Source organism: Emydura macquarii, unplaced genomic scaffold (assembly GCF_026122565.2).
Source record: "Emydura macquarii macquarii isolate MOO-44397 ecotype Brisbane River unplaced genomic scaffold, CSIRO-AGI_Emac_v2 contig_480, whole genome shotgun sequence".
Classification (NCBI taxonomy): Eukaryota; Metazoa; Chordata; order Testudines; family Chelidae; genus Emydura; species Emydura macquarii.
In genome coordinates this window covers 6,195,339-6,222,179 of record NW_027130617.1, presented here as the reverse complement: position 1 = coordinate 6,222,179, position 26,841 = coordinate 6,195,339, and the positions used below count along the sequence as shown (strand labels likewise).

The window sequence follows — 26,841 nt, the reverse complement described above, 5'->3', positions numbered from 1 at the left end:
AGCCTCCAAAACCTGCCTGGATTGCTGGGCCCTAGTGATTGGACAGGGCCACTAGGCCCTAGTGATTGGGCGGGGCCACCGGGCCCTAGTAGCTGGAATGAGCCACCTGAGACTCCTGGGTGGGAAATACCCCCTGGGGTTGACCCTGACCTGGAGGAGCTGCCTGATGCCGGGGACCCCCCGGGAGCTGACAGAACCCTGTGGACCGGAGGAACCCCTGGGACCTGGAGGAGCTGCCCTCTTCAGATGTTGCAGAGGAGTTCCCAGACCTGCCACCAGTTGACGGGGAGGGACTTGTGGGCCTGCAGTGTACCCCAGCGACACAGAGGAAGACTAATGCCTGCAGGTACCTGGGAGCAGGGTGGGAGGATGTGGCCCAGGGGCAGCTGACTAGTAAGTGGCTGAGTCAGGGCTAAACCCCATCAGCATGTTGCGGCTGGAGCCCTGCTGACTCGATGGCAAAATTTGCCACTGATAGGGCCCTGGGCTGGGACGCAGTGGAGTCGGGTGGCCTGCGTCCCTCTGCCCCCTTCCCTAACCACCCCGGGAGTGCTTGACATCCTCTGCGTTGGCTAGCAGAGGATACTGAGCTCTACTGGCCCCACCTGCTTGAGGGCAGGCCGGGGACACCAGACCCCATATCAGCCCTGCCCTTCGGGAGGGGCAGAGTGCTACCAGCTAAAAAGGAAGCCTGCCCCGCTGGGGCCGGGGCTAAAGACTTGTAAACGGGCATTGTTTGTTCCTCTAAAGGAAGGTGCTGTGGCCTTCCTTGGAGCCTGGGCCCAAGGAAGGGTCGTGACGCCTTGGCCGGACTGTGCCACTGGCTTACACCCTCTTTATCATCCTCTTTAATTGTTACAGTGGGCACCATAAAAGGCTACAGTCATACCAGAGGTTTCCCAAAAGAGCATACCTATTAATAGAACACCTTTTGTACAGCAATTTATGCTGTGTGGAATTAACAGATTTCTAATGTAACAACTTTACATTCCAAATTCCTATAAATGCAGACCTGGGATTTTCTAACTGGCCACAAGATGTCATCACTTTGTGGACAGTTCCTATTACTGCATTCTTTTTGCTGTTACACATACTTTTTGGACAATGAGGGAAGGTGAAGATAGAGACAACATTATATGCTTAAGAGTGACAGTATCAGTAGACAGTATTTTTCTATTGATTTTTTTTACAGATATTATTTACACTGGCATAAACACAAAATTCTGTGCAACTGCTAAAACTTACAAAGCAAAACTGCCAAAGCTATTCAGCACTGGGACGTAATTTCAGTCTCCAAACCTGTCTAGTTCCTTACACAATACCTGACATGCTGTTATCTGACAACCTAACTAATGATGTGTGGCATGTTATATACTGTATATATACTGATCATAAATTTTACTCTCTACTTCAGGTTGGCACTAACATATGCCCTTAAGTCTATGGGATTTGACATACGTGGTAAGGAAATAATTGCAATTTGATGTACAGTTTATTGAATTTTAAGCAACAATATGATGAAACGTTGAACAACCAGGGCTAAATAATACATGTGAGCAAAGGGAAGAATTATGTATGTAGCCTATCTTTTAAATAACATTTTAAAAAAATCAATAAAACCTCTTTGCACCATTCCTGAGGTCTGTCAGGCAAGAAACTAAATCGTTTCCAAACTCTCCAGTCTTAATAGTCACGTAACATCAGCAAAAAGGAGCAAGTTATAGCAACTTAATGATTGGGTAATTGCTTTGATGTCTTGGATACTATATTACTGTGGGTTAAGGTGCTGGGATTTCCTCCTTAATCAAGGTGCTAGTAATTGTTTTAGTCCTTAGTAATCAGCGCATAGGTCGGGCAGGTTGCAGGCTCGCCCTCCCCCTTGATGATCATCTCAGGCGGCGGGGGCGAGAGCCCGGGGGAGCGAGAGCGGCCGCAGCAGCTCCTGGCCCTGCGGCTGAAGCAGTGAGGAACTAGGGAGCACCAGGCCAGGCCCTCCGCGGTTTGCCTGCCTTTATGTCGCTATGAAACTGCAGGACGCCCCTGGGGCTACTTTACTGCTGCAGGAGAAGCGGGCTCAAGCCCAGTGGCCGCCGGGAGAGGGGCACTGCTGCCGGCCGTGGCTGGGGCGAGGAGAGTGAGGAGGCCCGGCGGGGCCTGGCTGAGCACTAGCCCTGCAGCCGCTGCTCATTAACCAAACTCCCCCCTTTTGTTCACGGGCTACGGCCACCGACCCGGAAGTGGCTGTAGCCCGTCAGCGTTTGGGGGGCGGGGCGGGGCGCTGCGAGCACGCACGGCTTGGAGCTGGGGAAACCCCAGCGGGGGGCGGCGGACTCGGAGCAGGAGAGCGCTCGCCCGGCGGCCCGGCTCTGGCTCGTGAAAGGGCGGAGTATCCGTGAGCACGTGCCACCTCTCAGCCAACCGGCTGATCGCGTGATGGGCGGGCCCGTCAGCGCCGGGCTGGATGCTGCTCCCCAAGATGGCGGCGCGTGGTCGGTGATCGGCGGCGCTAGCGGCGGAGGAAAGCGAGGGCCCGGCTGCCGTGCCGGGGAGGGCCGCTCGCCGCCTGCCGCTTAACGCCCCTGCCGCCCCGGTCCCGGGGCTCTAGGATGGTAAAATGACTCAAGGGGGGAAGAAGAAGAAACGGGCTGTGAACCGCAGCATCATGTTGGCCAAGAAGATCATCATTAAGGACGGCGGCACGGTGAGGCTGGGGGCGCTGGGGCCTGGTTTGCGCCGGCTTCGGGGCGTGGCTCGGGCTGCGTGATGGGGGATCCGTCTGAAATCCGGGGGTGCGTCGGGGTTTTGGCTGGAGGGGAAGGGAGAAGCCCTGGGCCTGAAGGCGTGTGCGGGCGCTGGCTTGACCCAGTGAGGCGGCGGGGGGGATGTGGGCTGAGGAGGGGCCTGGGTATATGTGGGACTGGCCGTTGCTGTGGGATTGGGGAGGCTAGGCTGGTGCACAGAGGCCTAGAGGAGCCCGGAGCCGAACTGGGTGCGGTGAGCTGTGTGGGGAAAGTGGCGGGCCTGGCAAAGTGAGGCTAGTGTAGAGCACGGACTGGTGGAGGGCTGTTGAAAAGGCCCACAAGCCCGTTTGAGGATGGAGAACTCAGCAGTGGGGTGGATGGATACCTGCAGACCTGAGTGCAGAGTCTCTGGTCTGGTCTTCAAGGGAGTTTGGGGTGGGGATGCTGAGTCTTGGCTGTAGGACAATGCCGAAGGCAGGTCAATCTGGGAGGGAAGTTTGGCTCTAGTTTATGAGATGACAATTAGGGAGACAATGCCATATGGTCTCTACTAGCTGGTTTGTGGGGAGATCCTCTAGCTGGAGCTACCTGGGATCTGTATGTGATGAAGCTGCTCTGTAAACTCTTCTGTTCCAAGAATACATGCCTGTGATGTCCAAATAGCTGAACATTTGACCTGAGGTCTAACTTGGCCTCTACTCCCTCTGGTTGCTTTCTGCCAGAGCTGAGTTCATGTTGAGTTCTGAAGGTACCACATGGGTGGAGCTTAGGAACTTTGTCCCCGAAGAATCTCTGACTTTTTCCATCATGGGGCTGGCTGGCAGTCTTGGCAAGAGGAACTAAAACCATGTTCTTCACTTCTGTTTTGTATGCAGTCTGGGCTGGAGCAGGGTTTTCATTTTGATAGGTTTCCTTGCTCTCAGATGTTTCCTCTCTATCTTATTGGCATCCATCTGGTCGTCATTTGTTAGTTTAAAGGTATTTCTTAAATAATCTATACATAATATGGTGATTTGCTTTTAATCTCAAGTAGTAAATTTATGAGTATTCAGCGTTTGTGTCAGGACTCAATAGAAGATGATTTCAAATTACTTAAATCCATGCATTTACGATTTTGTATAAATCGTGTAAATTGTGTAAATCTACAGCATTTATGGATTAGATAATATTAAACTCTTAATTTTGAAAGGAAATACTACCTAGGAAATGCTGTGCATTTTCAGACAGCAGTTGGCTTCACTATAATCTAGGATGATGGTAGGCAGTAAACCATTGTAGAATAGAGCAGAGTTCTGAATACAACAGTAGGATGTGGTTCTGCTGTTGGTGAAAAGCCCATCTGTGATGTGCTTTACCCATACAGTGTGTGCATCGCCATCATGGGATCCTTTGGTCTTTGTTCTCTCTCCTTCGGCTTCCATATTCTGAAAAAGAATAGGTGAGTAAGTGTGAGACGAACTTCTGTATCACAGTAGTACTGTAAGGTTTTCCAGTTCACTGGAAGTGTAATGAAATGTTTCCCAACAAATAATAGCTATTAAGTATTTTACCTAACAGAACTTGGAATCCTTAGTGATGAGTGAAGTGGCTGTTGATGTGTATTTTGTAAAAGCATTTATAATTCAGCATAGTTTAGTTATATTGAGAAAGATATAACTTGGTCAAACTAACTGTAAGACTTGCTTTACTGCATTTTGTATCTGAGATGTATTATCTTCAAAATGCATTAAAAACATATTATTGCTTTGAGATAGATCCTTCAAATAAAGTTAAAACATCAGCTTGGTGATCCTCCGTATAAGCAGCCAAAAACTACCTTAATCAACTTGATGAGATTACTTCAGGGTTGGAGGCAAAGCAAGTTCACATTTGACTGATAAAGAACAATATTATCAGTCTTTCATAGTAGGTATTTGTCATCTCTTTGCACAATAAAAACTTAGGGCATTACAAACATGTAGGCACATACATTTTTTGCAGGATTGATATAGTGAGTGCAGACAGAGTAACTTTTTCATGCTGCACTAGTTCATGCAACCTGTGAAATTAGAATTTCTAATTGAGTTAGTTAGGGTATGATACACATCTTCCAAAAGTGCCATTCTTCTAATTTCCACTTGGATGGAGTGCCTCCAGGGATGAAGAAAAAAGTTATCCAGTTATACCTAAGATAGTGCCTTCAGTGTCAGTTATCAGTTTTATAAACTGGTGCAAGCCCATTTGAAAGTACATTGAGTTCAAATATACAGAAACATGGCGTGAGAAGCATGGTTGCAAATGTTTGTGAAGTCATTAGACAACAAAGATATTGGTTTGTGATCTGTTGATAGAAATATTTGCCTATTCTCAAAAGTGGTGAAAAAGATTGAGAGTTATTTTTCGTAAGTTAATGACCTGTTGAGGCTGTATGCTGTTAATACTGTACTATATTCTTTATAATGGCAGCAATAACTGCTTATGTGTATGGATTACACTGTAGACATAAAAAAAATCCATAAATTTAGCCTTTAGTTCTATTGTCATCCTCCCCATTCCTCACATCCCTGACATGCTGAATGATATTTTGGGGCACAGGTAAACTCAAAGGGAGGGATAATGTCTTGAATTTCTCTACTTTGCAGTGGCAATAAAACATTTAAAATCACATTTTTCAATGTGATCAATCACTTATGGGGTAAATTCATTATTTTGAAATTTTTTTAGTCCCAAAGAATACATTGTCAGTGGCTCAGCTGCATGATAGGGCTGTTGCCTTGATATGGTATATGCTTATCCCTAGTGATTGAACCATTATTCTGATTCCCCTGTGCCCCTCTCCAGTTCTGCTACATTAGTCCAACGTTAGCTTTGCAATTGGGTTTCACATCCAAGCACATTCACAAATCTTTTTTTCAGAGAGTGGGGTGTATGCTTTCCTAAACAAGTCACAGAGGTACTTATACAATTTATTTCAGTGAAATATTCTGTAAAGAGACTAGTGTGTGGTGGCAATGTGTAGAAATGTCTTTTGGAATAATAACGTGGCTTGTTGTGTACTGTGTAATATCAGAACATCGATCAAACCTCTTTTGGCAGTAATGTCACTGTATTCTTATAACTCAGTCCTAATTACATTTGAGGATGCTTACAGCAGTGACTGCAAATAGACATCCTGTAGAACTGTGTGATAAAGACCTTGTCATAGTGCTATTCTTCTTTGTATAGTTGTTAAATAACCATAGTCAAAACCAAATGAAATACAAAATACGTTTATTAAAATACTTATAATGTAGACTCTCCAAAGGCGGGCAATAATAGTAGTTCAGACCCTCTCCTTAATTCATCCTGTTTTGATGATCTATTGCAATTCATGTCTTATGTATAATACCACTTTATTCTCAGACGACTGACAAAAGGAGATTTGAGCTATAATACTTGGGTATGACAGGGTGAGTTAAGAATTTGAATTCTTCTGCTCTTTCTTGTAGTTTATAAACTTCTTCTAGTTTATAAACTCTATTAATAACGAGTGTATTCTCAGCTTTTATGGTTTAGAGTTTTTACAGTGTTATCAGTAGACATGTCTTCTAGCTATGGTCCACATACATGTTTGTTTTATTGCTGGCTTGATCTAGAATACAAAATCCTCTTGAACTACAGAGACACCTTCTGTCTGATCTGGCAGTTTACTAGTTCACCTAGTGCTCCATCTGTCAGCCTGTCTCAACACAACTGCCTTGCTCAGAATAGATGGTCACAAAGAACATCTGCTTCTACCATGATTGTCAGATCCCAGTTACAACTTGAAGAGAACTTAGCTATACTTTTGTCTTTAGGCTTTCTTTTTTTAAGCTAAATTACAACTCTGTTGTTGAAGACACAAAAATGTTGTTGCTGTTTTGAAATGCATTTGCTTTTTTCTCCTGTAGTTTGTTCACACTAAGTTGATGCATACTGCTGTTGTTTTTTGTAATTCATTTTCAGATTCTGGCCTACTTGATGTATTAATCAAATTCCATGACAGTGAAGGTTCTGCAGAATCTTTAAACTTTCACTTTTATAAATTCTCTTGTACTTGTGGTTGCAAAGAAAATATTCCAAATGTGACTTAGTATAGTATTGTCTTATCATTGAATAGATAGAGAAGTTGATACAATAGTTCTGAAAAGTCAGCTCCCTTTCAGTTTAGTAGTCTGTTAATGCTTAAGCCTAATGATGATTTAAATTTCAACATTCATGTCTGAACATTTTAGCATAAAACATCTAGTCAATGTGCTTACGGCTGAATGCAGTGGTAGATAAGGGTAGTCACCCCCTCCCTCTTTTAAAAATATTTATTGCTGAACGCAGTGAAGCTCTGCAGTGCAGTTTTTGATTCATTTCCTTGTTCTACTCACCAGATTAGGTGTCAATGGGGTAGAGACAAACTGTTATTTCTTTATGTCTTGCCCAGAATAGAAATGTTGGGAAAGCTCTTGACCTCTGACTTTTGGGGTTAGGAGGTGGTTGTGGCTGCTGAGCAGCTGCCAGTAGTTTTTCCTACCTCCTGCCCATCCTGCCAACCGTTTCTTTACTCTCCAGTACAGTGAGGAGCAACAGATTGGAACCTCCTTCCCAGCTGCTTTGTGCAGGAGCAACTCTGATGCTGATCTGTAGCCTGGAAGGCAAAAAGAGTATTTGTTGCTCATGGTAGCTAAAGAAGATTACTATTTGGATCTTGTACTGAAGTAATGGTGGAGTGGGAGTGAAACCTAGAGGGGAAACACTGGAGCTCCTGCAGGCAAGGGTGATGCTATGAATTCAAGCTGCCCTCTGGCCTCTTTACAGAATGTTAGTCATCTCTGCTTCTCGGAAGACCGAAAGTATAGCAAAAGTATATTCACGAATATGCTTGGGGGTGTGTGGTAACTAGGGAAGGAAGAAGAAAAGGGCAGATATAACCATGGTACTAAGTGTTCTGAAGCATGTTTTCTACTGAGCATTCCAGAATATAAAGGCTTGTATTAGAGATGGGTCAAAACAAGAAGCTTTTTTTCCAGATCTGTTCAAATTTAATGGGTATAGGTGCAGTTTTCGAGTTCCAGTAGCTGTATTTTAGATGTGCTTTTATAGCTTTGGTTCCAAGTCATCTGATGCAAAACCAGACAAGGTTTTTTTTCTGTCTTGGATATAGCCAAAATCTTGTAAGAATAGCTGAATTTGAGTGGCAGAAGCCTTAAGATGGCAGAAGTATTGCAAGAACAGCTCACAAGATTTGACCACGCTTAAATCCAAATCTTTGTCTGTCTGTATTTAGTATGAACACTAGACTAAATCTAATTCAGGGCTGACCATTACATCTTCATTCTCCAGTTTCTCTTCAAGTTTGAAGGAGTATGTGTTGTGGCAGAGCTTTTGACCTTTTAAAAAACAAAACAATCCACTTCTGTAGCATTTTGAATTTGCAGGTCATTCTGTTGTGAAATAATTTTCCTGTGTTGCCTGACATGGATAGTAATGTATTGTAGCAGGTTGACATAGCACTTACTGAAGTATATAAGCCTAACCAGGATTTCTCTTCCCACACCAATTCCTTCCACACTTAACTTTCAATCTCCACACATTCACTTCTCTGGAAGCCACTTTTATCTTAACTTAAAGTAATATAAAGAAACATTTCAACCTCTCTCCCACTTTTGATGTCCATATTGAGTCTATTTGTTGCCTTCTCTAATATTTGGGGAAACTTTCCAAGTTACAGTTGTGGTGGGCTTCCCATTGTCTGAATTTTTCTTTGCTGATGTGGGTTTTAGATAATTTATTTCAACAGGTTTTTTATTTAGTCAGACACAAGCTTTTACTAATAGAAGCACTGTAAAGTTGGCCGATAAGACAATTAATCAGGATTTGGAATGTGGCATTGAGATTGTGAAAATAATCGGATTTTGAAATAATTAAACCTTGATTTTTGACTTCCAATTGCTATGTGAACTTAGTTGTTTCCTTTCCTGAGAAAAAAGATATGAACTTCCCCAAGAAAAGTCTGTCACTTCCAATATTGGAATCTTATTAGCAGGAAGTCATTTTTCCCCACAGTTTTCTGTGGATGGATACATGGATGTTTAATTGCCATTGCAGTTTGTACGCTGCAGTATGTTAAGACTCTTCCAGTCCCTTATGCTTCATAAATGGATTTACTGTATCACAGTTTACTCAAAACAGTTATTTAGATTCCTGAAACAGCATTGTTTTGAGCCCTACTTTATCTTATAATTTCTTGTTTGTAAGCCAACATTCAAACAACTTTCTTATTAGTAAAGCAGCTTTTTAAATGTTCTATGGTAATAACTTTTTTGTTTTTGTGTTTTAGCCTCAAGGAATAGGTTCGCCTAGTGTCTACCATGCTGTCATAGTGATTTTTTTGGAGTTTTTTGCCTGGGGACTCTTGACAGCACCTACCTTGATGGTAAGTATGTGGTTAATGCACTTCTTCTGTATTGCATGAGAAGGGGAAAAAATACTGCAATGAACTAACTATTTTAGCTTTCTTATCACTCCATTAAACTTGAAAATGAAGTATGAGTGGAATGAGCTGTTCTGAACTTCACACTTGGAAGAACATCTTATGTGTTACGTTACTGAATGTGGTCAAGATTAAACAATTTATATAGATCAGAGTTGGGCTTACATTGATGTGTGGCTAATATCAATATGTAACCTATCCTAATTGTGCACACTTAAGAAGAAATACTTAAAAAAAACCCAAGCCCCCACAAACCTCCCATTCTTCCTATTCTCCACAGAGGCCTGTCTTGAGCACAGGAGTAGGATCTAGGAATGCCTGGAATTGCAGTCCCAACTGTAAGGCCTTTGTGCCTTGATCTTAAGGGATCATTACTGCACCTGGCCATACTTCAAAAATAACTCATTAAATATTATGTATTTTTCTGTACTGTCTGTCCTACCTTTGGTAATTAACAAGATGATGGGAAGCAGAAACTTCCTTTTTTGTAAACATGTTTTCACTCCTGCATAAATAATTCATTTATGCTACAGTCCAGTGACATAGTGTGATACCAGAACTAAAGTCTGTGGACAAATATTGTATCCTGAGAACCAGCAATATATGCAAGAGATCTTTAACTATTATGCTTGCTAATATGCCATAATTGTGCATGATGGCTTGCAGAGATTAAAGCCAGGGCTAAACTTAAAAGTTTTGCCAGCATGGTGGATTGATTTAAAATCACCAAAAGAAAATCATTGATTTAAATCAAGTTTCCCACTGATACTACTTCACATATTTCTTAAACAATAGTGCAAATCTGATCACTAAAACATGTTAATGTACAGCTCAGTACAGCATTTTACAACATCTAGGATGGTGTACTTTGTGTAATTTTTTAGATAACTTGATTGTTATTTTAGGAAATAGTACATAATACTCATTGCCTTTGTCAAGCTGCAGATGCAGCAGAAGTGCATTCAATGAAATCTTAAATGTTTCACATTTGCAATTGTAGCAGTCTCCTGAGTTGCTGGCTGATGGCTGTCCTTAAACTTTTTTTTAATTTTCAAATTTTATTAACTCTAACAGACAAGTCATCACAACACTAAATGTACACAGTCCTGAAAACTTCTGCAACTAGCTCTCATCTTCCCCACTCCCTCTGTCATTTTTATTCATAGACAAACAAATACAAGTTTTCCTGCTTTTTCAACTCCCAGTCAATTTCTTAGCTTTGAGAGAATAATACCAAATGATGAAAATATCTTCTCTGTGCCTGCAGAGGAAGCTACTGCTGTGAAAAGTTGGCTTAGCAACTGAAGGCACTCTGTTTCAAGGTGCCTGGCTAATGATTTCCACCAATTCAGGAGAGTGACTTTGTTCAAAACATCATCAGTAAACATGTACTGTTTAAATGTTTCTACTCCAGCCCTGAAATGTATTATGACTGGCATAACTGAGGAGTGATTCTGAGATACCCATGCCATGGCAACATCATCATCTTCAGAAGTTAGGCATCTACCTTTTATATCTGGGGTCCCAAGAAAATGAGGTGGAGTTAGTGCTTGATCCATTCACTTCTTTATTGCCTGCAATTTAACTTTCTGGTGAGATTTCTTTCTTCAATGTCTCGAAGTGCCTTCCAAATTTCGACAGCATCACAGTCCAACAACAATTTCTATGAAGTTTGTTTAAGGCTATGGGTATAGGCTTCAGTATACTGAGCATATCCTCTACGTTCCTCTTTAATCCAATGTTAGATACTTTGGATGAGATACTTCCATCTATTTTATCATGGTTTTCGTCACAAAGTTTTATGAGACTAGGCCAGTTCTTAATAAATTGTTCAAAACAATCAACCACAGAATTCCGTCGAACATCTTGAGGGAGAATTAGTTTGGATCCTCCTCCTCTCTTCAGTGAAGCTGAAACAAAATGGTTGTTATGGAAGTATTTTGCGACTTCAACAGTATTTTCTTTTATTCCTGGAGAAGACGTACTCAAATCTTTGGCTAAAAGATGCATTAAATGGGCACTGCAGCCATATGTTGTTAAGGAGCATCCTTCTGTTTCTTCTAAGTATTTTCTCATCTTTGCCACGTTTACAGCATTGTCTGTGACAAAACTGCGCACGTGACAGTTGAATTCTTGTTTATTATAGCTTTCACTGCCACTTCTTTTAAATATTCTGTTATGTGGGCATTTCCGGATGTAGCTTTTGTTTCTGAAAGATATGCAATACCCTCTTCTGTTATCATATAGGCACATATTACTGGATCATTGTGTACATTGCTCCACCCATCAAGGCTTAAACCGGCAAATGTTCCCTCAGTATTTCTTGCACATTGTGTTTAGCGACCTTCCACCAATGTCTGCTCTACCAGGTGGAGTGTAGCCTGGTTGTAAGGACTCAACCATGTCAATGAAGTGTTTATTGTTAACAATGCGAAAAGGAGAATTTGTGGCATAAGTGGACCGAGCAATCTTTTCATCCAGGGTGTCTTGTTGGTATTTGCTGGTCCTTACTACAAACCCATCCATGGTCATGGTTTTACTGGATGATTGAAATCTTTTGCTTGCTACTGATACTTTGTTGTCTGACGAATGTTTAGTTGCAGCACTGCTGCTAAAAGTACCAACTGAAGTTGTTGCAGATAGAGAGTCACAATCAGTCACTTGTGCTTAAATGGAATCGTGAAAGAAAATTCAAAAATGATTTTGAATAGTCGTTCTTCTCACTCTATTATTCAGTTATTCATTTGTTTTTTCCAGCAAGGATGCAAATCCGATTCCAAATTACCAAAAAAGTGAAGACTGACTGCACTTAGAGTGCACTTAATTTTGGAGTAAGCCCCATAGAACTCACTGGCACTTCTGTTTTTTGAGAAAACAAGTATAGGATGTTCCCTTGGGAAAGTTGAGTTATGCTGAAGTAAAAATGGGAATAGACTTATGGCATCACCATTATGGTTTGTGGCCATGATGTTATAGAATAAGGGGCATGTATTATATAATACAAAATGAGAAAATGACACCCAGTGGCAACTGGCAACTCTAGATTTCTCTTACTGCAGCTTTCTGTACTGTATACTTGGATGATAGATTCTAAACCTAGTTAACTAATTAAACAAGCCATAAGGATTAGCTCAGCTAAACTTTTCTTCTAGCAACATCCAACATAGCAAACAGCTTGGGAATTTACTTGTTAAATCATACTTATACTAAAAAGCATAGAGAGAGTCTTGAAGAATGATGCATTGCAAAGTGAATTATTTAAGTTACTAACCAGTTGATCCACATTGTTCTTCAGACATATCCACATCATTTTCTCCCAATAAGCAGTTTTCATTGTTTCATTCTTGCAACTAGGCCCTGCATCTCCTCCTTGCGCTGCTTACACTTCACACACTTTCCTTTTTTACCCAGGGAAGGAATTTCTTCAGACTAGAGCCATTAATTCATTTTTATGAGACTGTAAGAGTAGGTTTAGCATGTTTGTGATGAGATTTAATTGTAACTCATTTTTTGAACGCAAGAGAAATTTAGTATTTTATTCCAGAGGGGTAGCCGTGTTAGTCTGTAGACAGCAAAAACAACTTGAGTTCTGTAGCACTTTAAAGCTACAGCTCACTTCCTCAGATGCAGATTTCTGCCAACTGCATCTGAGGGAGTGAGCTGAGGCTCCCGAAAGCTTATGCCTACTGAAATTAAAATTGTTCGTCTTTAAAGTGCGACAGAACTCAAGTTGTGTTTTAGTATTGATTTTTTTTTTTAAATTTGTGTACATCAGGCCTTAGTATACGAAAAACTGTTTTCAAACCATCTGTGCAGTATATACATTCATCATGTAATATCTACACATGTTATGGTACTTCTTTTGTGTTCTGTGATATTGAAGTCATCCTTTTAAGCCAAACAAGACTTTTGTGAAAAGTAGTGTGTATTTGGTGTCTGTCACATAAGTGTACCTTGTTGTAATTGATGTGTGTTTTTCCTTAAATAAGGAAATCCTACAACAGTATTCTGTCTTCATTGAAGTAGAATACTTCTTTCAAACTTAATGAAATTTTGTCCAGTCTTATGTGGTTAAAAGGTGGTGAACCTACACTAACTGATTTGGAAGAATGTTGTTTCCTAATTTTACTGACCTACACCTGTAGTGCTTAAATTGTGGCTTATTCACTGGTGCCTTTATTTCTAGGAAGTAAGAAGCATAGCATAATTTACTATTAGAAATCATGTAGGCCGCTTTATAAATGTCTGTCGCAGTTGTGGACTGTTTTGTTGCTATAAAGGAAAATTAACAATGAGATTACTGATGTTGAATTCATTAACTTCATGGTGGATTTTACTGTAAATTATATTTAAAATTTGGTATACCATCCTAGGTATAATATGCTTCAGATAGTCATACTTGAGTCTACATTCATATTTAATATTGTGAAATGTGAATAATGCAGTATGTAATGTGCATAATTCTTTTATAGGTTTTACATGAAACCTTCCCAAAGCATACATTTCTAATGAATGGCCTAATCCAAGGAGTAAAGGTAGGATGAAAATTCAGTCTAAATCAATAATTGAAAGTACAATTTAAAATAAATCAATGAAGGGCACATACATGAGCTGGAATTCTATTAAGTGGAATAATTAGAGCCCTCCAATATAGTTTTCAAGTTGTGAATAAAATTGTGAGAGTAAATTTACAAAGGAGAGTTCAAATGCAGCATTTGATTTTAATGAGGTCTTGCTTTTGCTTAAATTTTTCATTTGTGTTGACTGAGGAATAAATAGGCCAGTTGATTAGGCCAATATCATACAATCAAGTGGTGTCAAAGCACATAAGAAACCCAGATACCTGTTGGCATCCAATCCTTTCCTCTGGTGGTTAGACCACATGTACTCAGTGTGTTGAAAAACTGTATCTCCTAAACACAGCATATAAAAATGTAAAATGCATTTTATTAAGCTATGTTGACTGAATTTGGAATTCACGTTTTGGATTTCTGTGGGATAGTAAAATCCAAATTGCAGGTAACTGCTGCTGAGTAGAAAAGGGGAGTTAAGGATGCTCACAGGAGATAGCACTCCTAATTACCTTGACAAATTGTTCCATATAGCCAATATTTATCGTTAATCTGCAAAACAAAATCAGCCACTGTGTTAACAGTCTTTCAACTATTTTTCCTTTATTTCATGGTTTTTATTTAAAATTTGTTTTCACTTTTCAGGGCTTGTTGTCATTTCTCAGTGCCCCTCTGATAGGTGCTCTATCTGATGTTTGGGGACGGAAGTCCTTCTTACTCTTAACAGTATTTTTCACTTGTGCACCAATTCCGTTAATGAAGATCAGCCCATGGTTAGTAACAAGCGTAGTTATTTATGATTTTGTCCTTAGTGTGTTCTTGCTGTAATTACATAATATATATAGCATTTATAATAGCACATGTGTTCCATCCGGTTAACGTATCAGATGCTATTTAATTTTTACCACACCTTTGATGTTGGTGCTGAAATACTAATCCATTGCACAGCTGGGGAAACTGAGACAGGTCAAGGGACTTGCTGGAAGCCTCAAAGCCAGACTTAGAATTTGGGGTCTCCAGACTGTCAGCCCTGTGCTTGCTTCTGAGCTATTAGTACTTGAGTGACTTGTGACTTTCTTAGTGGTGGTCACTTATGTGGCAGGGAGAGCCCAAGAATGTGAAAGATGTGTGGCCTATGGGCTGGTATATTTATTTTTCTTGTACTTTTAAGCCTCTGTTGGGGGGATTTGGGTCCAATTATTTAATAGTTGAGTATAATTTATACAGTATATATCCCAGTACCTTAATAGAATATCTCTCTAATCCTTGAAGATCTTGATTTGGCTGTAATTTTCAGCAAAATCACTTCAATACTAAGTAAAAAGTGTCACTAAGAATTGAAAACGTTCTTCAGAACTAGCTTATACCTAAAGCACCCATGTGTAACATTAAAATTGGCACTGAAAAAGTAGCTGCAACTTTTTTACTATAATCGTGTTCATCAAATATTATTATCTAGCAAATTTTGACTAGCTGGAATTTTAGTAGGCTGTTGATACGCTCCATTCATAAATCTGATGTCCCTACGATAATGGCCAGTTCACAATTCTCTCAAACTTGTATTGCTCCTGAAGGTAAATCTGAAATAACATAGGACACAATCTTAGCACAGATAGAGGTCTGAGTCAACTAAGTTTGTGTTGTGTGTCAGAGGCTTATTCAGTTTATCTAGTAAATCTAGTTTTGTGGTCTCCATTTTAATCCCTATTTCTGGGTGATAGGCTATTTTTTTTAACAGTTTATATATTGCAACATGCATTTTGTGTGAAAAAGTTGCCAGTCTATGGATTCAGGGCTAAGGCTAATGTTGAAGGATCTGTAATGAACTATCCTGATTTAGCCCACAAAACTTCTTTTGTAGCGTGGCAGGTTATTCTGTTTTACACGCAGCACAGAGGAGAGATTACATAACCATATAAAGGCACATTCGTATTTACTTTATAAACATTTTAAATTACTTGTCAGAATAAGTTGGGCAGTCAGATACCTTAATTAATCTGGAAGCGTTTCGGCAGTTTGTGAATCATCTTTAGTTATGTTTGTCTCCATTGAGCTGTTTTCCGATTTATTTTTGTCCCTAGGTGGTACTTTGCTGTTATCTCTGTTTCTGGGGTTTTTGCAGTGACTTTCTCAGTGGTGTTTGCTTATGTAGCAGATATAACTCAAGAACATGAAAGAAGCATGGCCTATGGGCTGGTATGTATTTAATTCTTCTGCACATTTAAGCTTCTTTAGGTTCAACAACTAGAGATAATAAAGCTTTGTCATATTGTTGCAGGAAACACAAGGTTTTCAACATTGGTATTTTTCCCAAAATCTTATTTTTGGCCAGTCCGTTTTTGTGTTTTTTAAAAAAAAACTGTTCCAAACTGAAACTTGGTCCTGCCATCCAGTTCTGCATCTCCTGTTGAATGTCTTGCTGTCAGCTTCAATTTAAAATGTCCATTGTAGAATTTTTTCTCTCCAATCTTTTCTATTTCCCCCGTTCTTTGGTGAGGGTGGGACATGTTTGCAGGATGGTGCCATTTTCCATTATATGTATGTATGCAACTTTTACTATATAATGTGAATTCTTTGATTTATTAAGAGCCTTGGGTGTTTTGCAGATAAACATAGTTTCTCCTACCACCCCAAAAGAAAATGTTAAGGAGGGAAACTCAGTATAGCAAACCTATGACATATCCAGTTAAACTTGACACATTTGACACAATTACAAGCTATCAGTGTTGCCCCACTTAACGAAAAATTTGTTTTCATTAAAAACTTCAGATGTGTGAAATCCATGGTTGCTTCTGCAATGCCAGAGAAAAGAACTGTATGCTAGTTCAGAATTTTTCCACCTGATAAGGGTGATTTGTAACTGAGTTTCTGGAAGTATTCAGGGTGCCAAAAACGAAGTCAGAAAAAAATGAGTGGATAATTTTGGTCTTCTTTACAGATAAACTTATTTTCATACTGACTCTTATCTGTTACAGGTTTCAGCAACTTTTGCAGCAAGTTTAGTTACCAGCCCAGCTATTGGTGCCTATCTTGAACGAGTTTATGGAAACAGTTTGGTAGTGGTGCTAGCTACAGCTATAGCTTTGTTGGATATTTGTTTTATTCTTGTTGCTGTCCCGGAATCACTGCCTGAGAAAATGAGGCCAGCATCATGGGGAGCACCCATTTCTTGGGAACAGGCTGACCCCTTTGCAGTAAGTTATTTAAACATTTAAATAAGGAGTTGTGGCTTGATATATGCAGACTTGCATTTGTGCTGTTTTTGAGTCAGGAGAGGAACTGATAGTAATTATCACCTCATATGAGTTTTTAAAAATTGTTTGAGGAGTTGTCTAGGTTTATTGGGGAAGGGTGTGAAATTGTGTAATCTCAAATTGCTGATTAATGGGGATAATAGCAAGTGTATGCTACATCTGCTGAAGGAAATGTTTTAGCAGTACTACATATATATTAAAGGGCATCTGCCTCTTTCAATGTTAATTTTGTATATTGTTGGTTATGAATGATGAAGAGATGTTTTTTGTTGCTGACCATACAGTTGTTTTTTCTTTTTCCTAGTCATTAAAGAAAGTGGGCCAAGATTCCATAGTGCTGCTAATCTGTATAACAGTCTTTCTCTCCTACCTCCCTGAGGCAGGTCAATATTCCAGCTTCTTCCTATACCTCAGACAGGTAAGAATCTGTATACAAGGAAGAGTAAATTTATAGAAGTGAGTATTCTTTGTACTTGTTACATTACTTTATCAGTATACAGATAGTCAATATGGTTAGTAGCTGTTAGTGGCTTTTAGTTTCTGATACTTAATCTTTTAAAAGAGATGAATCTGGTCTCAAAGTATTTCTCATGTTTCTTAATCATTTGCATTATTTTTTGAAGTACAAATTCCACTATATTGCAGTGGTTAAAATTAGTTTTAATAGCTGATACACAGACTAAAAATAATATATCACAGTACCTAGTAGTATCTAATGGTCAGTTTTCTTTCAAGTTCCATACTCAATGATAGAAGTTATTTTATGTTTTCTCACTTTCTCCTTATTTTGTGCAAGAGTAAATGTTGTTTTGAATAAGTTAGGGGATTGAATAAAATCAAGGACACCTTCCTCTATTTCAGATGAAGCATTTTTCTGGTTACTCCATTAATTCTTTCTACTGATGTCACAAAACATGAGACATGTCAATATACATTTGAAGTTTAATGATCAAATTACTCCTTCTCTAATGTAGATAATGGGTTTTTCACCTGAAAGTGTTGCAGCATTTATAGCGGTCCTTGGGATTCTCTCCATTATTGCACAGGTAAACACTGATCTATAAATTTCACTAATATAATGGGTTCCAGTGAGAGAGCTAAATATTATGACAGTCTCTGTAACAATAATTCCAGGTACCCAGTCTGTGGTTTCAGGGGGTTAGAGTGGAAATGCAAAAAGGTGCTTTGAATTCTGTTTCGTCATTTTATAGGGCTTCCTTTTATTCCATCACCTAATATTTGACCATTTCATAAACAATTAATTCTCACATGATGTGAAGCAGAAAAATATCACCATTTTGTGGAAGAACTGTGATGCATAGAAATTGCCTGAAGTCTGTCAGAGCTGGGAATATAACCCACATCACGAATTCTAGTCTGTCTTAACTTTAACATATTTCTTCCTTAGCCACACTCCCAAACCCTTTAGAAGTTGATTCACTTGTCTCCTTAAGTTTTTAGTTTGGGTTGAAAAACAGCTTGTTGAAGATATCAGGGCAGCTTAAATAAGTGTTGCACATCAAGAGTGAAGTAACAGCCTCTTCACTTATCTGTTTCCCTTTGTACATGTTTGTCTCAAAAATACTACATTCAGAGAACTTCACTTTGCTTCTGTCTGAACTAATGAACATTTTATATGTATTTTATAACCTGAATATAATTAAAATATTGACATTCTTTTTCCCATCAGACAGTAGTTTTGAGTTTACTTATGCGGTCCATTGGAAATAAAAACACCATATTACTGGGTCTTGGATTTCAAATATTACAGCTTGCATGGTATGGCTTTGGCTCGGAGCCTTGGTACGTACATTTCATTTTAGTTGAATTAATGAACTGACATACTGAAATTTTAAATTACTTCCTACTTAAGGAAATATTCAGTTTGGGTTTTTTTGTTTTTTTACATGCATCAGTTTTACATGAGAGGTTACAGGGAACAAACACATCCTTTTGTCTCCTTGATGCTGAGGACATTAATTCTCTTTCCTCCTCACTCCTCCCCCAAAACAATGGGATGCATCCATGAGTAAGGATCTTAAACAGGAACCTTTGTTTTTAATAAAGATGTAATTGGTTATACTTGGTGCAGTCAAATAAACACTATCTGGTCAAACATCCCAAACCGAGAACTTGGCATAGTACTGTATTATTGACCTGAAGTCAATTATTATTGACTGTATTATTGACCTCTTGTGTCAGTCTTCATAAGACCAAAAATTGTTCATGGATTTCTTTATCTAAAAGGAAATGGATACCAGATAACATTGAAAAATAATGCTTTGTTCTCTTCTCTGGTAGAAAGTCAGATATTCTTGATTTTTGTCTTGTTGCTTGTAGTTGCAAATTGACATCTTGACAAGCATCATCAATTGTAGCACTTTCCCCCATGATTGCCCCTTTTATATGTACTAACATACAAATGACCTAACAGAGAAAACTAAGTTAAGATTGCTTTTTGGGTGATAAAATCTCCTCCCAAATTAAGGTTACAAAAAATATGATCCTTGCTTCCCAGCAAGGGTCAGGACTTTGCAAGGATTGGGGAATTCCCTAATCATTTATTAAATTATTTTACACAATTTGTTAAACTCAGAATAATTGATAGGTATGAACTCCAGCAATGATAATAACTTGTGGGTTCACTATTGTATGGGTAGTGTGCAGTTTATTCTAAAATTTGCAGTAAGAGGTGTATGGAAGGCGGACATTCAGAACTGTTGTTTTGTCTTTCTCTAACACTTACGTTTTACAGGATGATGTGGGCAGCAGGAGCTGTTGCAGCAATGTCTAGTATTACGTTCCCAGCCGTAAGTGCGCTAGTTTCACGAACTGCTGATGCTGATCAACAGGGTATGTTGTATAGGTCCTGTTATTGTAATTATAACGATCGTTCAAACCAGAGGTATTCTGACCTCCTTAGCACCAGATGTATCAGTGCTGTGTTACTGGTACTGAAGGGTTATCCTCAACCTTTACCCTAGTTTGTAGGATAAACTAGCCAACATATACTAGTATGTTAATGTAAAATACACTGATGTTTCTCATTCTACCTCAGTGTAGAAGAGTGGTAGTTCTCAAAAGTGATAAAACAGTTGTCAAACTCCTGTGGACTGTTCGGAGGCTACTGGGCCATGCTATTCATGCAAGGAAGATGAATAGTGAGTGTTTCTAAAACGGGAAAAACCATGCATTGGAGGTAGCAAAACACTTACATCGCTACTTCTCTTGGTTCAACACATCAGCTGACCATGTTTCAGTTATCTTCCCCCCCTGCCCCAACTCACACAGACTTAATCAATTGTTGAGGTGCTTTTATTTATTAGTATTACTGTAATGTCTAGGAGCTCCAATATTGTGTGTTGCTTTTCTCTGAAGCATGAGGCAGACACAGCATATCAGATTTGGCAACCTTTTGGTTCAATATGCTATAGGAAATTCAGTGTTTTGACTAAAACATAAGGTTAGTCTTGCCTTCCCCAGAACAAAAAAAAAAAAAAGGGAACATTGGGCATGATTCTTCTCTCATATCAGTCTTATATTGGTGTAACTTCATTGACTTTAGTGAAGTTATTCCCAATTTACACCAATCTGAGGAAAAAGTGATTCAGGCCCCATTGCATGTTATACACTTGTCAAAAAGCATTTTAACCAGTCTTCATTGTATACACATTTAATTCTAAGGAATATCTCTTTTAGGTGTTGTTCAAGGAATGATAACAGGAATTAGAGGATTGTGTAATGGTTTGGGACCAGCATTTTATGGTTTTATATTCTACATATTCCATGTAGAATTGAATGAGCTCCCAATGACTGAAACTGAATTGGGAGGTAACGTGGCTACACAACCCCATTCACAACAGGTATGTTCCTCTTTATTTATAATTTACAAGAAATGCAGCAAGGATAAATCCTAGGCATTAGGAAGGAAAAAAATTGGATCTTCTAGATCGTCTCCCTGCCAATTCAAGACTGTACCCTCAGACACATTCTGCAGTGCTTTAGTCAGTCCAGCTTTAAATGAATCAAGCAAAGGGACTTCTCAAACCACTTCTGTTGTAAGACTCTTCACCTGTCTAACTCTTCCCATTAAGACAATCCTCCTGATATTGAGCCTAAATTTTCCAGTGATTAATCAATCCCATTGCTCCTTTGGATTGCTTTTTAAAAGATTCACATTTTTAAACATTTTCCTATCCTCAGACTTTTGGCCAAGTTTCGTATATCGGGTCTTTCTTTGTACATTGGTCTCTCCTGCCTTTTGACTTATGCTTTTCTCTAAATTCTTTCCAAGTTGTAAATATTTTTTTCTGTACTAATGTGCACATAATTGTATCCTAAATCTATTTAATATTTTAAAACATGATTTAGACTGGATACTAAAAAGCTCAATAGACTTCAGTCTTTTCATACTTCCTTTTGTGGCACATTTCTTGTCAGCACTTGCCAGTTCTTTGTGGCACTTTCTCTTTAACTGACAGTGGAAAACATTCTGGCATGTTCATATGCCTCTACCTACCAGGAGGCAAAAATTACCAATGTGGTCAGTGTATACCAGCCTATCCACTTCATTGCTTGAAAGTAGTTGAGTGCCAGGTCCTCCCAGCTGTATTCTTTTAAAAATACATATCTAAAACTTACTGCTGAAGAATAAAAGTCTACAAGCCAGCCAGTCTTTTTGATGGTGTGTTGAAAGACAAAGCTTGAAGAGCTTGTTGTCTTTTATTTACGCTTGACTGGATAGGGGGGTTGTTCTGAAGTTTGAATGCTCCATTCGCTTGAGTCTCTGAATGAAAACAGTAACAAGCCACAGAAGGAAATCCAGACATTAAAGTAACTTTCTCACTGAGACAAAAATAAGGACAGTGAATTAGATCAGAATACCTTTTGCATAGTTAAATGATTGACTTCTTATGGTGTCCAGGACTATGAACATTCTACACCGTTATAGACATTACAGTGGTCACAAAGAATGAGGGAGGTAGTCTGCTTTTGTACTTTTCCATTTAATTCAGTCTTTAACTTTTTAAATAGTGAATAACTTTGGCTTCGCTGGTTTCAATGTGGCTTTTTAGCTACATTTGAGTTGTGGGAGGACCAATTTTAAAATCTTGATAATCCCATATTTTTTCCCAGGTCTCCTGCATTTTGGTATAGACAGAAAAATCTTGTGCAGTAAGGGCTAATGTGACCTTTCCTGTGCTCTTGTGTGTTTTTAGTAGTGCTCTTTAGACCAGGATATAACTGGCTGAACAGCTCTGTATGGTCCTAATCAGTTTCACGCTGCTGCTGGAAAAGGACCAGTGTGTAATATTACTGATGCAATTATGAACTGTGTGCGCGAGAGAGTGAGATCTCCCTCTTATCTTTCCTGATCATTTCTGAGAGCAGGGAAGTGGGAAACAAATGTTGCTAGCAGTTGACTCTCTTCTTAGCTTGCTGTCCTGTAGTGCACATTTGAGAATTGCCTGGTGAAAGACTAGTCTGTTCAGTTAACTTTTAAGTTCAGTATCTTATGCACCTTACTTGTTGTCTGTGAGCGTGTCTTCACTGCAGTAGTTAGTTCAAGTTACTCTGCTCTAGCTAGCCTAGCTCCAGTGAGAGTGACCGCATTGTTAATACAATACTTGAGCTACACAGGGTGATTGGATTAGCAGTTGATCTTGGATTACTATCTCCAATGTCAGCTAGTAGCTACAGTGGATTTTAGTTATGTGGCTGGAAACTGCAATTCCGCTGTATGATTCTTTAAGTCTATTTCTGGCAAGTCGGATACTAGGCATTGGCACATTTCCTGTGAAGTCAGGAGAGAGAATTCTGCAATTTGACACCCAAAGAGAAACTTCTAACAAGATTTCTCTTCTAAGTTTCCTCTCATTCTCAAAAGTTGAGGGTCATTCATCTATGAATAAGGTTTACTAAGGCTGGGTACTAAAATAGACCACTCAAGAGTAATAAAACTCCTTTCCTCTTCTCTGTCCTCAACTAATGAAATTGTAAAAGGTTTTTGCATTATTACAGAACATGATGTGAAACAACCAGTATCTGAACTATGGATTTACTTAACTGCTCCTCTAAAAAATGTTTTTTTTTTTTTTTTTCCCATTTTCAGAACTCCATAATTCCTGGACCCCCATTCTTGTTTGGAGCATGCTCTGTGCTGCTGGCTTTGCTTGTTGCCTTGTTTATTCCTGAACACACTAATCTAAATGTACGGTCCAGCAACTGGAAAAAACACTGTGGCAGTCATGGCCATCCACACAGTCCACAGGCCCCTGGTGAGGCCAAAGAACCTTTATTGCAAGACACAAATGTATGACGACAAAATCCAGAAAGACATTTTTATATATCTTGTTTTATGATCTCCAGTTCTGGATACACATTCCATTGACATCAAATTTCTTAATGTTATCTTAAGAAATGTATCTTTCTGCATGAAATTTGTAGGAACTACAGGAACTGGAAATTTCTCCAAAGATGTTACAATTAAATTATTTAACTTGCTTTTAAAAAAAACAAACCAACTGAGCACTGGTTTCATACTATTAATATAATTAACCTTTTCATCCTAGCTCTGAGACAAAAAGGAAAACATTCAAGGTATCAGCATGCATCCCTGTGTCCATTTCCTTAAGGTGTTGAGCTTTAATTCTCTTCATGCTAAGTCTCAATGAGACATACTAGCATATTTGTGGACCCACTCATTTTCTGTTGTAAAATTTTGGGTCAGATGATGCAAAGCCTTAATGTAAATGCAAGGAGAAGGAAAAGGTGAATTGGGTTCATTTTAAAATCATTGTAGGGGAGGCTTTATTTTAAGTTTCTACTGATATAAAATTATGTGGTGAGCACAGTTGCTGAACAGTGAAAGTTTTTTATGTAAGTGCATTACTCTGATACTATCTTGTACTCAAAAATGAAAAAGAATTAGCAAACATTTAGTATTTAATTAGTGTCTTTTGAGCCTGCAAGATTTTAATACAGGCTCTAAAATTCTGCTTTCCTAAATACAGTTTATTATACCACTATATTTCTGACGTTTGCGTAATCAGTAAGACCTCAAAACTTGAATACACAAACTGAAATATAAGCTGATAGCCTTGAAAATGTCCGTGTGCTATATTGTGGCCTTTCGGGACTGGCTAGCAACATTTACTTTACAGAGCTAATTTTTAGTCCTAAATTTTCAGGACCCTAGTACAGGAGAGAGAGCTTTATACAATTACTGATGTGAATTTCTCTAAAAATGTATATTTTTGTGTCCAGTTGTATTATTTAAACAAGTATTCTTCTGTATAAATTGTGTATAAAGTATAGTTTAAAATGTTTTCATCTTGTGGTTATTGCTTACTGGTTTTTTAACTTTGAACATTCACCATGGTTGACTAAGAGATGGAAAATATGTAAATATACTGTTAATAAAGTTAAATATTTTAATGCATTTTAAAAAAATTGTTCTTGAAATCATAATTCAAACCATCTACAGGGTATATAAATCATGGAATGTGGCTTGTAACCTGCTTCTATACTGTAGCGTTAATATTGCTTTCTCACTTCCTGTCAATGTTTTGGTTACTTAGTCCTTTGAATGTAGTTTGTGATGCAACAGATGAACACCAAGTGTAGGTAAATTGTGTGAATATTTTACCTGTTTTCTTCCCACATACATGTAACAGCTTATTTGTCCTGGTGTAGTACAATCTTCATGAAAAGCTTTTACTTAATACAGTAGTATTGTATTAAATCAGCAAGAAACTAAAAATAATGGGCCCTGTAGTGCCAAGTTTAATTATATTTGAACTTGTGATGGTGGCATTACCAAGCCAATTTTTTATACTGTAAGTCAGGTTAGTTCTAAACCTAACTGTGATGTACTTATCCTCTGAATGATACTTAATCTGATGCTGTCAAATGTACAGCTGTACCTCACTCTGTTTTGAACAAAATGAGCATTGCAGATAGTTATAGCAGTAAAGCCAACTTTCAGCTGACAGAAGGTATTCAGTGGATACAAGTTCCCACCTCTCCCAGGGGTGGGGTGGCGGTGGGGAAGCTGAAATTCATTACTTTCATTAGGAAACTTGTATGTACCTGTTTGAGGGGAATGAGTGGGTCCAGCTAGTTTTGTAAATGAAGTATCAAAGGATGTACAGTAGAACTGAAGAGTGATGAACTGACCAGTCAACCAGTTGGAAGTATGCAATGAGTCAGCAGCAGCCAAAAAATAAAAAAGCAGGTACAGTAGTGTGTTAAACTACTACAGCAATAAAGGGAAAGCAGCATTTTTCTTCTGCATAGTAATGTTCAAAGCTGTATTGTCAGTGTAAACTTCTGAAAGAGCACCCCTAATGTTTTGTTCAGAGTTACAAACAACTTGGGAATAAAGGTGGTTTGTAACGGAGGTTCTACTGTAGTGACTGATCCTGTCATTTACTGGAGATATCGCTTTACTCAAAATCCACCTTTCCTCTCCAGCAAAAAAAGAAACCAAAAAAAAAAGTTTGTCCTAACTCAAATGTTAGTACTTGCAAAAAGGGGTCAGTGTTGCTGAAATCAACTATTACTCATGGACTTGTTAAATCAGCCCCTAGAGTAACATAACTATGTTCAATGATTGTTACTGGCATGCTGTTCTTTTCTTAATATGCTAAAAACACTGCTGAATAAAATCCTTGTTTAAAAAAACCCCAAAAAACTTAGTCTTAAACTTAGTTGGTGTTAACTAGTGTTGAATTAATGAACTATGCATTGGAAGCAAGCTACTACTAATTAAAAGATGGACTTGAACTGTATCTACTGTGATATATCAAGGGCAGAGGGTGGCAGGAGAGTCTTTGAAGGGAGGTATATCAGCCCCAGGATGATCAGGGCTTTATTCCCTGCAGCCTAATTGGAATCATGAGGGAGCAATTAGGAGCCAGGTGCTCCATAAAAGGGCTCTGCCCCAAACACACAGTGCACAAGTTGGAGGAAGCAGAGGTGTTGTGCTGAGTGGAGCGGAGCGAAGCAGCAGATCGGAGAAGCAAAGTGGGGGAGAGCAGAGGAACCCCAAAAGGAGGTACTGAGCCCAGGAAGGGGTGGCCAGAAAGACTGAGGGGGGAAAGTAGCCGGTGCTAGGATAGCAGATCATGTGAAATAATCAAAATGTGATACAAAAGGCAAAGTACAGCAATATTACAACTAGTACTTGAAAAAGAAAATTATTCTGCCCTCCAGGCTTTATGCATGGAGTAGTTCCTCCCCCCAAGACTTTCTTTTATATTATTGATGTACGGTTTTTAAGTTGCCATTAAGCTGCTTTGAGCATCTAGTCTGTAGCAATAGCAGCTGTGCAGATATCACACTGTTGGGTCTTGGCCTACCTGCCCTAGCTCTGTTTTTTTTTTTTTTTTTTTAAAAGAAAAAAACCCTCATCCTGGAGTGGGATAATGTGAAACAGTCTGTCATGACCATCCTGTGCCACTCCTGGCAAGTAACTACCAGCACGCCCTTGGAGAGTCTCCTTATGAGTCATTCTTCAACTGCTTCCTAGCAACTCTATTCAGGAAAGCAGAACTACAAGGTAACTTCTTATTCTAGAGGAAAAAAATTACTGACTGTAAATTACTTAGCAGATAGGGGATCCATGTGTTCAGTGCATAACTCCCTAAGCATTGTGTAAGCCTGGATGCCAGGCTGAGTCCCATGGGGCAGCAACATGCAAGTCCCTTTATGACTCCAGTTCCCCAATGCCTTAAGTTTATACTGATTTTTGAGACTTGTGCAAAAAATGTATTTAGTCACTGAAAAAAAAT

General features: G+C 39.0%; 2 protein-coding genes across 5 annotated transcripts in view; both read left to right on the top strand.

Annotated features, from left to right (window-relative positions):
• SLC35A3 (solute carrier family 35 member A3) overlaps positions 1-2,201 on the top strand; it is a 31,860-nt gene extending 29,659 nt beyond the window's left edge. The window contains exon 10 of the transcript XR_010918060.1: positions 1,415-2,201. The gene's annotated coding sequence lies outside the window, so the exon portion shown is untranslated. The remainder of the gene's footprint in view (positions 1-1,414) is intronic.
• A 144-nt stretch (positions 2,202-2,345) lies between these two features.
• MFSD14A (major facilitator superfamily domain containing 14A) lies at positions 2,346-25,833 on the top strand. 4 transcript variants are annotated; one of them, XM_067538377.1, is made up of 13 exons: positions 2,979-4,179; positions 6,123-6,169; positions 9,070-9,165; positions 13,695-13,757; positions 14,439-14,566; positions 15,875-15,989; positions 16,769-16,987; positions 17,352-17,465; positions 18,022-18,093; positions 18,738-18,850; positions 19,803-19,900; positions 20,747-20,910; positions 23,160-25,833. In XM_067538377.1, the coding sequence occupies exons 3-13, from the start codon at positions 9,163-9,165 to the stop codon at positions 23,364-23,366; spliced, it is 1,296 nt and encodes a 431-aa protein (XP_067394478.1). In that variant the 5' UTR covers positions 2,979-4,179; positions 6,123-6,169; positions 9,070-9,162; the 3' UTR covers positions 23,367-25,833. The 4 variants fall into 4 exon arrangements, with proteins under 4 accessions (XP_067394477.1, XP_067394478.1, XP_067394480.1 ...); XM_067538376.1 differs by lacking the exons at positions 2,979-4,179; positions 6,123-6,169 and adding an exon at positions 2,346-2,701; XM_067538379.1 differs by lacking the exon at positions 6,123-6,169.
• The last annotated feature ends 1,008 nt before the right edge of the window (positions 25,834-26,841 follow it).

Coding starts and splice junctions, on each gene's coding strand:
- MFSD14A (XM_067538376.1), top strand. CDS start 2,615: ATGACTCAAGGGGGGAAGAAGAAGAAACGGGCTGTGAACCGCAGCATC. Junction 2,702..9,069: donor TCATTAAGGACGGCGGCACG/GTGAGGCTGGGG, acceptor TTTGTGTTTTAG/CCTCAAGGAATAGGTTCGCC. Junction 16,988..17,351: donor AACAGGCTGACCCCTTTGCA/GTAAGTTATTTA, acceptor TCTTTTTCCTAG/TCATTAAAGAAAGTGGGCCA.